At 53.7% G+C, this 14,394-nt stretch overlaps 3 protein-coding genes across 3 annotated transcripts; 2 read left to right on the top strand and 1 right to left on the bottom strand.

Moving 5' to 3' along the window:
• Positions 1 to 5,247: 5,247 nt before the first annotated feature.
• N656DRAFT_682943 (uncharacterized protein) lies at positions 5,248 to 5,487 on the top strand (the record flags this gene model as incomplete). The annotated part of the gene is made up of 1 exon (XM_064810583.1): positions 5,248 to 5,487. A coding segment is annotated over one exon (240 nt), but the record flags the coding sequence as incomplete, so codon positions are not given.
• Positions 5,488 to 11,712: 6,225 nt separating this feature from the next.
• N656DRAFT_552580 (uncharacterized protein) lies at positions 11,713 to 12,659 on the bottom strand. Its single transcript, XM_064810051.1, has 3 exons — positions 12,437 to 12,659; positions 12,193 to 12,352; positions 11,713 to 12,119 (listed from the first exon to the last, which is right to left on the bottom strand). Exons 1-3 carry the CDS (start codon positions 12,455 to 12,457, stop codon positions 11,878 to 11,880), a joined length of 423 nt encoding a protein of 140 aa, XP_064672424.1. The 5' UTR covers positions 12,458 to 12,659; the 3' UTR covers positions 11,713 to 11,877.
• A 349-nt stretch (positions 12,660 to 13,008) lies between these two features.
• N656DRAFT_705483 (uncharacterized protein) lies at positions 13,009 to 14,153 on the top strand (the record flags this gene model as incomplete). The annotated part of the gene is made up of 3 exons (XM_064811273.1): positions 13,009 to 13,039; positions 13,099 to 13,527; positions 13,597 to 14,153. The coding sequence occupies 3 exons, from the start codon at positions 13,009 to 13,011 to the stop codon at positions 14,151 to 14,153; spliced, it is 1,017 nt and encodes a 338-aa protein (XP_064672423.1).
• Positions 14,154 to 14,394: the final 241 nt, after the last annotated feature.

Genomic DNA, 14,394 nt, shown 5'->3' with positions numbered 1-14,394 from the left:
CCCTGCCGTCCATCCATCCAAGAGAAGCAATCCATCCGTTCTCATACCGCCGCCCGGTCCTCACAGCCCACTCAAAACAACCACCAACCCGACCTTCTATTGCCTGTCCTAAATGCCGCCTCCGAGCCAGTGAATGGACATCCCTCACTTACGACGAAACGACTTTCTTCACTCTAAGCGCATTCAGCACTTTGTATTTCACCACAGGGGCCTCACCGCATTCGTCGATACCGTCTGGCCTGTTTTATTCAGCAGTCGCGCAATGTTTCCTTTTGTTGTATCGCACTCCTCCCGGGGCGGAGCATATTCTCCTACCTTTGAAAACAGAAAGCACTCTTCCCCTAGTCCCAGCTATGTGAGATTTCAGACGAGGTAGGGGACAGAAGCTTAGCTCCCAAGGCCAGGAGCCATGGAGAAAGCATCTTTAATACATCAAGAGTCAGTCAGAGGTTGGACGCCATCTCTTTTCATTAACCGATTCACCTACGTGCTATGCTGTCTCCAATCCACCTCTCGTTCCCTGTTTTCTTCGTCTTTCCATCTACTTCACCCTATCCTTACATGGCAAGTCGTTCGATGTTCGAACCACGAAGTGCTGGACGCAAACACTGAAACTTTTACTGGTCTACTTGGTAGCCACCCGCTCAGTCACCTCATACACTGCAGCGTTGGGGACGAAGGAATGTGGCATTTGGTTTTTACACACCCCCTTATTCCTCTTGTTTATCGATGGGAGATTGATATGCCTTTTTAAAACCGTTCGAAAGAAGAGAAGAGGCAAGCAGGGTGAGTGGGCGAGGGAGAGGAGGAGAAAGGGGCATGCCGCTATTATCCGGGTTGGTCTGAGTACCAGCCAGCCGACCCGTTGTCTCCTCTGTGCCGTGGTGCTTGTTTTACTCTTGCTACTTTGTTTCCGTATATTTCAGATCATGAGCTGGCGGTCCTTTGCATTTTTATTTGTTTCCCTCTGTGTTTACAGCTCCCTTTTTCTGAAGTCGAAAGCGCGGGGAAGGCGTTTGAAGCAGGTTTTGAGGAGTTCTGTTGTATTTAAACTGTGCAGAGGGAAGAAGCAGTGAAAGATATTGATACCAACCAATACCTCGACTAATGATGGCGCCGACGGCTTAATTTGTTGACATTATAGGAAGTAGTGCCGTGCCGGTGGGTAGCCGTTGAAAGTTCCTCTTGTGTCCGCAATCGCCGTTGCTCTGGTCTTATTCTCCTCCTTTCCATGCCATTTATCCCATTTCAACCACAGAGTGTGCACAAAGGGAGTCCTGGAACGGTGTCCTGCAGCTGCTTCAGTAACTCATGTGAACTCTTTCCTGTCAAGCCTCAACCCTAGCAGCACCTTTCCACTTCGGTAACGGAGAAGCATCACTTTCCCCCGAGAAAAGGTGAAGCGATAAATGAAACTGAGGGACCTGAATAACGGGAGTTGGATGAAACAAGGGTGGGGTGTCCAAATACCTGTCAACCCGGTCCCGGGGAAAAGGCTTTCAGGGGCGGGTGGCGATTTCTAGTTTTTGCGCCTCGACGGTGTCTACATACAATCAGTACCCTAGGTGAGGACTTACCTCTACGCGTGCATAGCTCGATCCTTATCTCGCCTGTCGATGGGGCCAAATCGGACCTCTGAAAAAGAGATGAAGGCGGCTGATGACCATGCAAGAATTGTTTTGCCCGCCCCCCTCAATGCCATCTACGCCGGTGTCAAGGATGGTGCAAGTCCATGGCTGGAGGGGACATGTATGTAATGTACATATCCGGTAGCTATGGGCGAACGGCTCTGAATGCATCATCTTCGATCCTAGATCCGGGGCTGCCCTAGTATAAGTGTACTTGCAGCCTATGTCAACCCTATGAGTGGTGTCTGCAATTTACCATCAGCAGCCGTCCCATACCGTCCGTGTTACTCGGTGCGCAGAAATCTCACATTCATGTGATGGTCTCAACTAGGGCCCATCGTCGATTCCCCTATTCTTCTTGATAAGGCCTCCTAAACGTGCTAAGAACTTACGCTCACAGCGTGGAATAGTGTCGAAACCGGCCCTGCTAGGCAGCCTAGGAACCCTAGGCAAGGGGCATGGGGGAATTGTGTACGTGAAACAGAGCGAGATGAAATGGACGTCATGGAGTTGAAAGAGTCACTAGAGTCAATGGATTGATCGGGTTTCGGCAATCGTTCTCTGATGCTGAATGATTGTGCGTACAGAGCTTTGCGGGAGAATCCTCAACAGGCTCATATCTCATACCCGCCATGACGGCTAGATCAGATGGTAATTATGCATTGCGGAACCTTCGGACTGGCATGGAGCCTCGAGGAAGCAGTTACCGATCAATGGCATACGCCATCAAGTGCGAGCTGGGGATTGGTAGGTTTGGGTGAACAGTATCTTGACTCAGCTTGACGCAGGGTGGATAATGACATAGCAGCAGTAAGGTACGCCCTGATCCACCGAGAAATGGATGAAGGCATGTCGGCATGTCGGCATGTCTAAGAGACCACAGTCTTGACAGCCCACGCAGCCAGACTGTAAGGAACAGATAGTCGGGGCAGCAGTGCTCGGGACACGCATATTCGCGATGCCCTCCCACATCCTCAATGTAATAACTCTAACGCGTAGAACGCCCATCTCTGGACTGCACCGGCCGAGATGTAGAAGCTGAAACTGCATGCCGCCGTAGCGGGCTAGGGATTCCTCGGAACAAGGGAGAAGCAGCTGCTGTCGTGCGTAGCTGGCCGCGACGTCAAAGGTGGGCCGGGCATGCGACGACGGCCGACATATGACGGAGGTCGGAGCTCTGCCATTGCCGTCCTTGCCTGCGGGCTAACCGAATACCTATGCTGTGCCTCGAGAGTCCGGGACTCGGAGAGCGGCTGAGCGGGTTCCAGCGAGGCCGGAACACTCGGAAGAATCGGAAGGATCTCTTCAAGTTCACGCCCAAGAGCACAGTCCAGGCCAGGCTGACTCATTGATTTAGGCAATGGATCTGCGGACCAACTTGGGCCTCGATTTGCATGTTTCGAAGGCGGAGGGGGCCGGCAACAACACATGCACGCTACAGTAAGCTCGGAGATGGGATAGCACGCGAATTAGGCCGGCCCTATCGTTCGCTCAATGTGTCTGTCCCCCAGAAATCGCGGCGGTAATTTTCCAGACGAGCACTGTAGGACGTCCATGCAAACTGCTAAACACGAATGCGAAGGACTCTTCACGTGTTCAATCTCTTCACGCTCTGTTGGATTTTTGCAGTTGAGCAGAAACCTCTCGAAAGCAAACAAAACACAACTTCGGCAAGTGGGTCTGATTGACAGCTTAGGTATCACGGGGATCGGGAGTTGCCGAGAGCATCTGACCCGCTGAAGCAGCCCGATCGTCGAAGCAGGCAGTCGTTTATGGAAATCGTGCAAAAACTTTGATGTTTAGCTAGAATGGGCTGATAAGAACACCGATGCTGAGAGGACGAGATCTTGTGTTTCGTATTTCATACGCTCTCGGTAGAGTTCGGCTGCTCGCCTTGCGGTCCAGACAAAGGCAGTCACTCGCTCCGTCCATGAACTGATGAAACGGGATGTCGGACCCGCATGATGGAAAAGACGTTGTGTGTGGGTGCCGCCAGGAACGCAGTCTAGAACTTTGGCTGGTAAATTGAGGGAATTATGTAATCCAGAATTTGCTGGGTTCTTTCTTCTGTTTTTAAGTGGGCCTGGCCAGTCCTGGACGCCTTCTCAGAAGAGAAATGCGGCCAGATCGAGATTTCGAGGCACAAATCGCGATCCAGACAGCTAACCAAAAATGCGAAAACATTATTCTGTGAGAGCAAAAATATTATTCTGTGAGAGCATGTGGCGCAGTCCACCGCACATGCTCCTCTTCCCTCAGTCTTTTGCAAGAGGGAAGAGCAAGCCATATGCTTGTATACATTCGAGTTAAATACCTTACTAAGTGACGAGCTGATGAAGCTATTTGCAATAGTATATAATGAGTGTATCCCTAATCCCTTTGCTGCATCTATATTCCGTACGGAGTACCCGACCTTCCGGGTTGCCTCGAAGAATCAATGTGGGCTAAAGTAATGGTAGCCTTGCTCCAATTCCTAACCCTGAGCTTCACAACACCGAGCTTTCGGAGTGGCATCAAACCTGCCCAAGGTCATCGATGCGTGCGCATGTCAATGGCTTCAATCCGCTTATCGTAGGAGGATGATAGTCTGTAAGGTGGCCTACGGTTGAAATTTGTGGTGGGTTGTGGTGGATTTGGCTGGGCGTTGAGCCACAAGATACGTATTGCTCTCACAGAATATTATTTTTGCTCTCTCAGAATAATGGATTCGCCAAAAATGCAGCAAACCGATTCTTGACTGTCTGCCGATCTTTCTCCCGACACAGATACCACAATGCCCATGCAACAATAGCCATACCTGCTGAAATCGACATCGACTTGTCACCGATACCAACTGTCGGCGAGAGATGGGAAAGGCGAGGAGGCGAAGTCCTACCATTGCTCCTTGCGTAGCACACACATCCCAAGATGGAGTGATCATTCGATGCACATACCTACCGGTATTGCATGGTACGGGTGGGCGCGTGTGACCGAATCTGCACACCGTTTCAGACTTGCTGATTGTTTCCATCAACATGCGATGCAGCTTGAATTATTAACGTTATGATTGAGCCCTTGGATGGTTCGACCATCGTACTCAAAAGACTCGTCGATGAAGGGCAGGTGCCACATATAATTCCAGTAATCCAGTGCAGTGGGTAAGACCAACGCCCCGGTAATTGCAAGCAGAGGACTTGAGGAGACGGTTGACCAGGGACACACACACACTTCAACGCACACGTAATTTTACTGCGTCCACCCACCTCCCTGGCCAAGTCTCGGACTTCCCACTCCGTCAGCTCCCTGGGTCCAGCCTTCGTGTTGGTGGAACCAGGCCTGGCCCAGACAATGCCGCAATACCCACTGCCTGCTCCCCTCCCAAAATAAAACTCTTGATAGCCCCCTTCCAAAAGTGCATTTTTCTACCCTGATAAAACACCCGCCTAGATTCTTGGAATTTCACAAATGGTAACCGACTTGGACCGGCCTTAGAAAAACGCTACATTACCCCCCTCCCCGCCGCGACCGCCCAGGACACCCACCTCTCATCCTGCCCATCATGTCTTCCACCCACCGGCCGCCGAAGACGCCATACATCAGCACATCAAGCTCATCCTCATCCTCCTCGTCGTCGTCGTCGTCGTCTTACTCCGCATCAGATTCTGATCTTCCATCCTCGGGTTCGGCATCATCGGGATCGACGGTTCGTCATAGCATGGACTCGACCATCCGTCCTCCGGTCCAGGTGGCCGTCATTCGATGCCTGCGGTGCGCCAGAGCCGAAGAGATTACGTCGACAGACGACCCCAGCTTGTCGGGCATGGTCCAGATTGGGACCAACATTTACTACTGCCAGCGGTGTGCAAAGATGGTCGGCTACACGTGAGCCGAGCTTGGGGGGGATTTCCTTAGAGGATGGCCAAAATTGCAGAATTTGCACAAGTCCATCGTTGCCGACGACAGCCCGCACTCGAACTCTGAATCAGCGAGCATTGCAGACGCCATACGCCCACGATTCACGGCCCGAAAAGGCTTGCCGCACCACGATTCCTCGGCGGCTTACTCGGGCATTCTGGAGAATGGGAACAGGCCGGCGGCGATGGCACGGGGCTCACGCTGTTGCCTGAGAGAAGTTTTGCTGGAATTGCAGGTCACCGACATTACTGGATTTTACCCGCTCTTTCTGGCCCGTATTTGAGTCTTACAGTTGCTGCGCCGGCAACGCCCGCAATCCTGGAGGCAACAAGTACATGGCCTTCCAGGCCTTTACAACGCGCCAGACGGAATACTCCTTCAATCCCCAGCCTAGCTCACAGGAGCAGTCAGCTGGGCACGACAGCGACTTATTCAATGTTGTCCGTTGCAAGGCGCAAAGACGTCATTCGAAACCTCCGATTCACGGAACACATCAAACACGAAGCTTGCAGGCGATGCCTCTCTTGAAGGGAGGGTTCGAAGCTTCAGCCAACTCCCTCTCCCTGGCCGGGCCGGGGAAGGGGACGGCAGCATATGCAGTTTTGCATATCTTCTCGATTTCGGCTCAATGCCGGCGTGCGCACACACGACAGCAGCCACAGCAGCCAAATCACCCTGCTGCAGCCAAAAAAAACCACCACTGAGCGTCCGGCTGCTGCAAGTGTTTGCTGGACCTCATTGGGGCGCCGGTGTGATCAAACGGCTGCATCCTCTCTTCCGCCAATGGCGGGGTAACGATGCAGCACCCACCCCTGACCAAGGCGCCAAGCCTCTGACGTCGGCATGCTTCAAGTCTCCAGCAGCTTGCTGGTCTTGCCTGGAGGGGGCGGGGTGAAGGAAGCGCACACAAGTGTAGCATCACAGCAAGCTGAGCTGCTGTGTCTTGAATTGTATGAGGTAGCTGCCTCGTTTGGACGGCTTGTTCGTTTCTACACCCATTCTGTATTCCCATCTGTTTTTCAGGTCTAGCGTTTACCTTCCTTTCCCTGTCGGTTATCTATAGCGTGGCGCCTGGGCTTTGGGAAAAACGGGCATGAGACATATTTTCATTTTTCTCGAAGGATACCAATGTCATGTACCTATGTTATGGGCTTTTCAGGTGCGTCAGGATATTCTAGAGCTCTCCCTTAGTGTATTTCCATCTACACTATCTGCCTAGGTTACAGTGTCTCTCGCCGAGACCGAATTGTATGCATAGATCAAACCGAAGCGAATTCACGGTTACGTCACACTTCAGCATAACTGTAGCAATACAGCTTGGCCACGTATGGTGCTTGTCCTAGATTGCGTGCAGGTACGCATGTTGCGCTTCAATCAGCTTTTGATAGCTCGCTGCATCTCCGATTGGCACAGTCGGTTGCAAGACCAAACACAGCAGCTTGGTGGGCTCCTACATGCTGCAGTGTCATCCTTCTCAAAGCTCGCGGCGTGGCCACCGCTGGAACATTGCCCATCCATTGATTATTCCCGTTGCCGACTCTGTAAACTTACCTAACCAGGGAACCTGCAAGCAGCCAACACCGCCGCGGCTGTACAGTACAGTATAGATGCTTCCGCTCTGCCCCCATCTTCTAGATATAGATACATGTCCTTGGTTGGGGCACTCGGCTGATTGTGAAGCCTGCAGTTTCTCGTTTCTGCATGTTGAGAGCTGCGTGCCCTGGATATTCCCGCCTTCCAGCAGCAACGGAGCGGCATCTCCAAAGGGAGACGGGAGATGCGGTCTACAGGCTACACATGCCCGTGCCTAGCTGATGTGGAGTGAGGTGTCAAGGCAGCCAGCAATATCTTTCCCGGTATTGCAGCGGAGAAGGCTCGGCCCCTTCGGCTTTTGAGCAGCGGGACAGAAATGTAATGTCGCGATTGATGATTTTGACTGACAGCTTCTGCCGCTTGTTTGCTTGGTTGCTACGGAAGTACAACTGGTTTGATCTTGATTTGAAGCCGACGTCAGAGTCTGCTGTCGATCCAGGGTCCCTCGGGCATCTGCTGGCTCTTGAGCTAGCTATGCATAACGGCGTCACTTTTTGGGGACCGTTTCAGTCGGGAAATACCTACCCTATCCCCTAAACACCAAACCAGGTGGATCGCAAGTGTCCTGCGGTAGCGGTAGAGTAGTTGGGTCCCGCTCTGATGACCTCATGGTGCATCGGTCCTGCAACGCCGTTGCTGTGGTTCAGTACCCGGACTGCCGAATCCCATATGGGGAAACAATGAGGGGTTCCAGTTTGAGGCAGAGTCTCCAATGCTCTATCACCACCACTACATACGTACTCAACAAGAGTAGTACCTCGTCCAAGAGAAACCGGACAGAGGGTGACAGGAGCATTCTGGACTCTATGTCCCGGAGCATTTGAAGCGCATGCTATAAAACCCTTCGCATCGACGAATAGGACTATGTAGCCACCAATGTGGAAGGACAGCCGGACACAAAGGACCGCAAACTGACGGGACGCGGATGTTGTGGTACGATTTGGGCTTACAGCGCATAGAAAACGACCGAGGGCGTGCCGGATTGAATGGACAAGTCAGCATTCGAAAAAATATCAGATCATCAAAGCGATGCGGGCGAACTTTAGCCTCTCTAAAGTTACCCAAGTACTTCGTACTAAGGCGATTTCACAGCGTGATCTCGATCCGCGGCACACTTTGACCCGAAAATCGCGCGATAGCAGAATGGCTAGAATGAGCTGAGGCCGGAGAGTTTGCTCCGGACAATTTCCTCCGGAAGGGCCCATATTGCCGTCCAAAGAGGTGAAGGTTGCAACTTGCAACGGGAGAAAACTTGGCCAAGGCTGCATGAAGACTGCAGACTGCAGACAGCTGCCCCACACAAGGGACGTTGCTCAAACGCGGCTCAACCCTGAACGTTTTTGTGGGAGGTGAGGGCGGGGTAAGTGCAAGTGTTGAAGTGCAAATCCCATAATCACATCGATATTGGAATTCTGATAACCCAGTTTTGCATCGCTCCATGCGAAAGCTGCAAATTCGATAGCGGCCCAGCAGAGCCCAGGTTGGGATGCCCCTACTGCTGTGGTACAGTGTAAATGGATGAAGCGGCATGTCACGTGTACAGTACAGCACATTACACAAACCTCGAACAGACAATGAAGAAGATACACCTACAGGAAGGTATCTACCTTAGTAGTGTATGTACACGAAGAACTGTACTTGGACCCAAGTTCACTAGAACGTAGAAGCACTCTTATCCCGGGAGGGGAGAGAGACCACAGCAGTAGGAACCCTAATGAACTTAGAAACCCGGCCTGCCAAAAACACAACCAGCAAGTCCAACCAAGCCCACGCTAGCGCCTCCCGATACAACGCCTGACAGAACCCCCTACATGGTATTGAATCTTCTCCGACAACGATGCTATAAGTTGCAGGAGGCGCAACCGCACATCTTGCAAACAGACCCGGTGCGGTGGTCTTGTAAAAAGGAGCAGCACCATGGTATCGCAAACCAACTCTCCTCTTAAAACCACTGGACCGCTCGTATATACCTACTCGAACAAACCCTCCACGGGCCACCTCACTCACTCACCCGCTGCTCCTTCAACTTCTTTGTAGACTTGGCCGTGCCAATATGGGTGTTGTGTACCTAAAAGTCGCGCTTGTTGTCAGCAAAGCAGAAACACCCCCCTGAACTTCCCCCGGCCCGAAGCCCGAACTCGACTCACCTTTGTAGCAAACCGCAAACTCGTAATAGTCTCCTTCAGGTGTGCCTCGAGCGGGCTGACCATGACAAACATGAGCGTCTTGGAGTTGCCGCCGAGCGAGTACTGCAGGAGGTGCGTCAACTTGGAATTCCGATACGGAATATGCGCCGAGCCGCGGCCGAGCGCCTCAATGACATCGCCCAGGCAAGCCAAGCTCTTGTTGATGTTCTGCGTCTCCTTCATGCGGTCACCCTCGGCCTGCGAGTGCTTGAGCCTCTCCGAGCCAGCAAGGTCGACGAGGTTGAGGGTGCCCTCGCACCGCTCGTTTGTCGCCGAGTTCTCGCCCACCAGCTTGAGGATGAAGACCGAGTGCGAGCGAGACGAGCGCTCGTTCGCTTTGGTGGCCGCCACGCTGCGGTTGTTTTGGGCCTGCTTCAACATGGTTTCCACCTTGTCGGGCGAGTCGAGCGCCACCGTCTTGCAGTTGAGCACCGTTGTCTGCTTGCGGGCCTCGTCGTGGCGTATCTCGAGCTTCTTTCTGCCGTCCGACTCCCTGCCCGGCGACAACAGGTCGTAAAGCTCCTCGTTGTACACCTCCACGAAGCTCCCCTCCATTGTGTACGTCCACGATTTCTCGGCCAGTTGGGTTATTGTGTCGTAGATCATGTGGGTGGCTCGCGGGATCATGCCGTCCGTCGATGACATGGTGTACGTCTTGCCCGAGCCGGTCTGGCCGTAGCAGAAGATGCACACATTGTAGCCATCGAGGGCGCTCTGCACCAGCTGCGAGATCTCGCCAAAGATCTCCTCGTTTTGTACCGATGGGGAGAAAACACGGTCGAACTCGAAGGGGATCACCTTGCGGCTGATGACTCCCAGACTACTCCTCTCTTCCGGCCCAGTCACGTCGATCTGCGTCGATGTCTTCAAATCCGGGAATGCGATCTTGGCTTCGTCGCCTTCCGAGGAATCCAACACAGGCCGCACTCTGCACATGACGCGGATGTTACCCTTCAGCTCCTGATACTTGTTGAACAGAACACGTCTCTCTGTCTCTTCCTTGATCAGCTTCTGTCGTGCCTCTTCGGCGATGCGCAGTGCTTCCTGCAGACGGGACTCCATTGCCGCATACGAGTCGGACTGCTGCTTGTTGTCCGACTCGAGGAAGTCTATCTTTGCCCGCAGGCCTCGCATCCGGTCCTCCAGAGTCATGTTGGTGGTTGTCATCTCGGCTATCTGCTGCTGCAGGGTCCCCTTGATGGTCTGTTCCCGGTCGAGGTCAGATCTCAGAGCCTCAACCTGCGACCGCATCTCCTGAATCTCACGCTCCTTCTTCAACAGCTCGAGACTCAGGTCCTGCTGCTCGGCCCCTAACCTGGTTCGCAGCTCCTGGAGTTCTCTGGATTTTTGCGTCTGCTCGTCGGCCAGCTCTGCGCGGTAATGCCTCTCCATCGCCTCCAAAGCCTCACGGTGCGCCCGCTTCAGTTGGTCGACCTCATCTTTGAACTCCCTCCTGATCTCGTCCACCTCATGTTTGTGTTCTCGTAACTTATCCTCTAGCTCGTACTTGTGACTCCTCTGCTCGGCCTCCATTTGCAGGATCATCGCCTGCTTTTCCTGCTGCAGTGAGTAATTTTCCTGCCGCTGCTGGTCGAGCTGATCCTGAAGCTGGGTATTCCGATCCGTCAACCGCTGCTGCTCCCGTTCAAGATCGTTCGCTTGACCAACTTGTTAGCCTCCAACGGACTACACCGCTGATCGTGGAACCTACCCCGATTCTTGGCCAATTCGATGACTTCTTCCAGCGTCCTCTTATCGGCGAGGCTGACGTCGAATGCCTCTTTCATTACCTTGAAGTGGGATTCGAATTCGTTGAGGCGGCCGTCGACGTCCCAGCCTACAAAATTGGTTAATCGTGAGTCTTTTGTTAGAAACGGTAGCTTTGCTGGAGAGCAAGACTTGGTTGGTGAAAGGGGATTTTTGCGGACGCTCTTGATAAACTCTTCCATCTTTGCCCACGATTCCTTTGCCGCCTTCGCGTTTGGGGCTCGCGTCGGCGTTACTGGGAAAGAAACTGGCCATCCTCGAGAATTGGCAGACCGGAATGGAGTGAGTCTGGCTGCTTCTTCTCGGCAATCTTTGCTGGAGGTGAAACTCTCTGACTGCGTATCCGACAACTCATCCGACTGAAACGGATGGAGCGGAGCTTGGCTGTCTTGGCTGATGGCCACTTGACCTCCGGACCTATCGCGGAGCTCATCACTGAATGATAGACTTTCTAGTTGGTTGTTGAGTAGCGACACTTCGTCGCGTTCTTGCTTTGTCAACAAGGACGTGGACTGTACAGAGACAGGTATCGGCAACTTCGATGGCCTTGCATTCTTAGACTGAGACTGAAAAGAAGGTGTGTCCTTCGTACCCTTCTGCTGAATTGCTGGCCCTGCTTCATCTTCAAGTCCCCGGTCCCCTAGTGCAGTAGCTGGCCGCGGACGGGCTGGTCCTCGGCGGCCGTTTGTTGATTGGGTGAAGCCCATCGATGTGGGAGCCCTTGCGGACGGCGCGGCGCGACTGCCGGGACCTACGCTTTTGGCGAAGCTGCCAGTGGGTGCATGTCGCGACACGGTAGACGAAGGATGCTATTGGACGCTAATGTCAGCATCGCGCCTCGCTGGCCTACCTCGTGGGCGCGCCGGACTTGGTGGGTTTGGGGGAAGGGCACCTACAGCAGATGACAGTGCTGCGATCGATGCACCCTTAATGCTGCTCGCAGGTCGTGGAAGGCCGGTTGACGCTGAAGGAAGCTGTGACTTGTTGGTGATGGGTTCGCCTGCTCTCTCTGACAACGTTTTCCGCGATTTCGGCTCGGGTTGTCCTCCTACTTGATATGGCACGGTCAGCATCGGTGGAAGAGAGTGATGGAACCAAGCTCTCCGGCCGGTGTAGATGCGTACCGTTCCCATTGTAGGTGCGTTTGACGCCTTGCGCGGGAGGCATTGCGGGTTGAGCTCTTGCATTGTGTTGCGAGTCGGTCATTTCTTGGAGACATGCCGCCGGGGTTCTTGTGGCCGTGGTCGCATGGATTTTAGGTGGACGAAGCCCCGACCGGAACGCCTTTGGGATTGCGACAATAAGTCAGCACAAAAATGACGACTTCTTCAGATCGCGCAGCAAAAGGGAATCCAATCGTAAACTTACCGCGTTCTCGGTGGACTCCATGTTGAGCGCGCGCAGTTGAACAATCAGAAGTTGCACAAGCAAGTAGGAGGAGAGGAGCAAAGCTCCAGTCGCGGATGAGGTCGGTGGCGACGTCGTGGCTCGCGGCGGGTCTTTCCTGCAACGATATTTGCTCTTCTCCCCAATGGGCGTAGCGTAGAATGCGTTCGCAAAGAAGTTTGAAGCTTTGTTTATTTCACCGGGGCAACGGAGTTGCAGGGTTAGGCCAATGGCGGCGCTTCAAGGTGGGACCATAGAAAGGAAGGTGCACACAGAAGGGTTAGGGTTGAGTCAAAGCGCACGAACCACTCGTTCACATGCTCTTCCCCAAGTCGGCAGTTGGGACCCTGGGTTTTCTAAAAAGTGTCAACTTTTCAACGTCAGCTTGCGCCTGCTATCATGATCAACGGTCGATAGCGTCAGATATAAACTCTTATGTGTACGCTGAAAGTCTTGATACATATGCGATCATAATATACAGTTCAATTCAACGGCGAATGCCTTCTTTTTTCTTTCACTGCCAGTCTCGATAGTCTTGCATTAGCCCGCCCGCCATGGAGAAGTTCTCGCAGTTCCGAGACAAAGGTAAGCGTGCATACTTATCTCGACCCTTCAGGTTACCAACTCAACTTTGTCCTCCGTAGGATCCGGCATATCGCCATTCATCCCCGCCACGACGCCATCCTCCGCTCTTACAGTCATCACCTCAACCTTCCTCGTGCTCCTCCGTCTGCCCTTCTTCCTGGCCTACTCAGCCCTGTACTTCCTCCTTCTGCACCACCTCCCGCTCCCAGTCTTTGCTAGGAAACTCCTTCTCTGGACCCTTCTCGCCATCCCGGGGATATGGTGGGTGGACCTGCAACTAGACGGCGTCAAGCGCGGGTCGCTGAGCCAACAACCGCCCTCGCGCGTGCCCCACCCGCGGTCCGTCATCGCCGCAAACTTCACCTCGCCCATCGACGCTTTGTACCTCGCCGCCATCTTTGACCCCATCTTTGTCGCCGCCTACCCCAACTTGCGCAAGGTCCGCCGCATCAGCCTCTTCGCCGCCATCTCGGCCGCGCTTTCGGCGAGTAGCCAATTCGCTGAGCGGCCCCCTTCCTCCTCCTCCGGCAACAGCAACAGCAAGGGCAAGGGCAAAGCCAACAACGGAGATGACGACGGCCTGACTGACCTCGGGGAGCTGCTCGCCCGGCACCCGGACCGGGTGATCGCCGTGTTCCCCGAGTGCGGGACGACCAACGGCAAGGGGATCCTGCCGCTGAGTCCGTGCCTCCTGGGCGCTCCTCCGGAAACGGCCGTGTTCCCCGTCAGCATGCGGTACACGCCGCCCGACATCACGACGCCCGTGCCGGGCGCCCGCGCGTGGGTTGTGTTTTTGTGGAGGCTGCTCGGGCGGTCGACGCATACGATTAGGGTGCGCATTGCCGAGGCCGTGCACAACAATAACACTTCTGACGGAGGAGTATCTTCTTCGTCTTCCTCCTATTACCGGGGTTCGGGTTCGGGTTCGCTGAGTAGGGATGGTGAGAGCGGAAATGATGGGAAAGAAGGGGACGACGAGCCGACGCCCGAGGAGCAGCGGATGCTAGACCGTGTTGGCGAGGCGCTGGCTAGGTTAGGTAGGGTAAAGCGGGTTGGGCTGACGTTGCGGGACAAGAAAGCCTTTGTGGCAGCTTGGAATAAGGGGAGAAGATGACGAGTTTATATGGGAAACGGGGTTTCTAGGCTTATGATACTACATTATGAGTGTTGGTGGTTTGTGTTTGGCTTGCATCTCTAGGCGTGGGATTCCCCAGGGGCTGCATTATTGGGAAAAGTACATTGGCCATTGTTAGGTTACCTTCCAACCCATTACCAGATACAAATGAATGAATCGACTTTTGGCGTTTGACCAATCGACCACTAGATATCCTCCGAACGGCCAAACCCAGCGATGG

Source organism: Canariomyces notabilis (assembly GCF_033297395.1).
Source record: "Canariomyces notabilis strain CBS 508.74 unplaced genomic scaffold N656scaffold_5, whole genome shotgun sequence".
Taxonomy (NCBI): domain Eukaryota; kingdom Fungi; phylum Ascomycota; class Sordariomycetes; order Sordariales; family Chaetomiaceae; genus Canariomyces; species Canariomyces notabilis.
The sequence above is the reverse complement of the archived record's forward strand: the minus strand, read 5'-3'. Positions and strand labels throughout refer to the sequence as shown.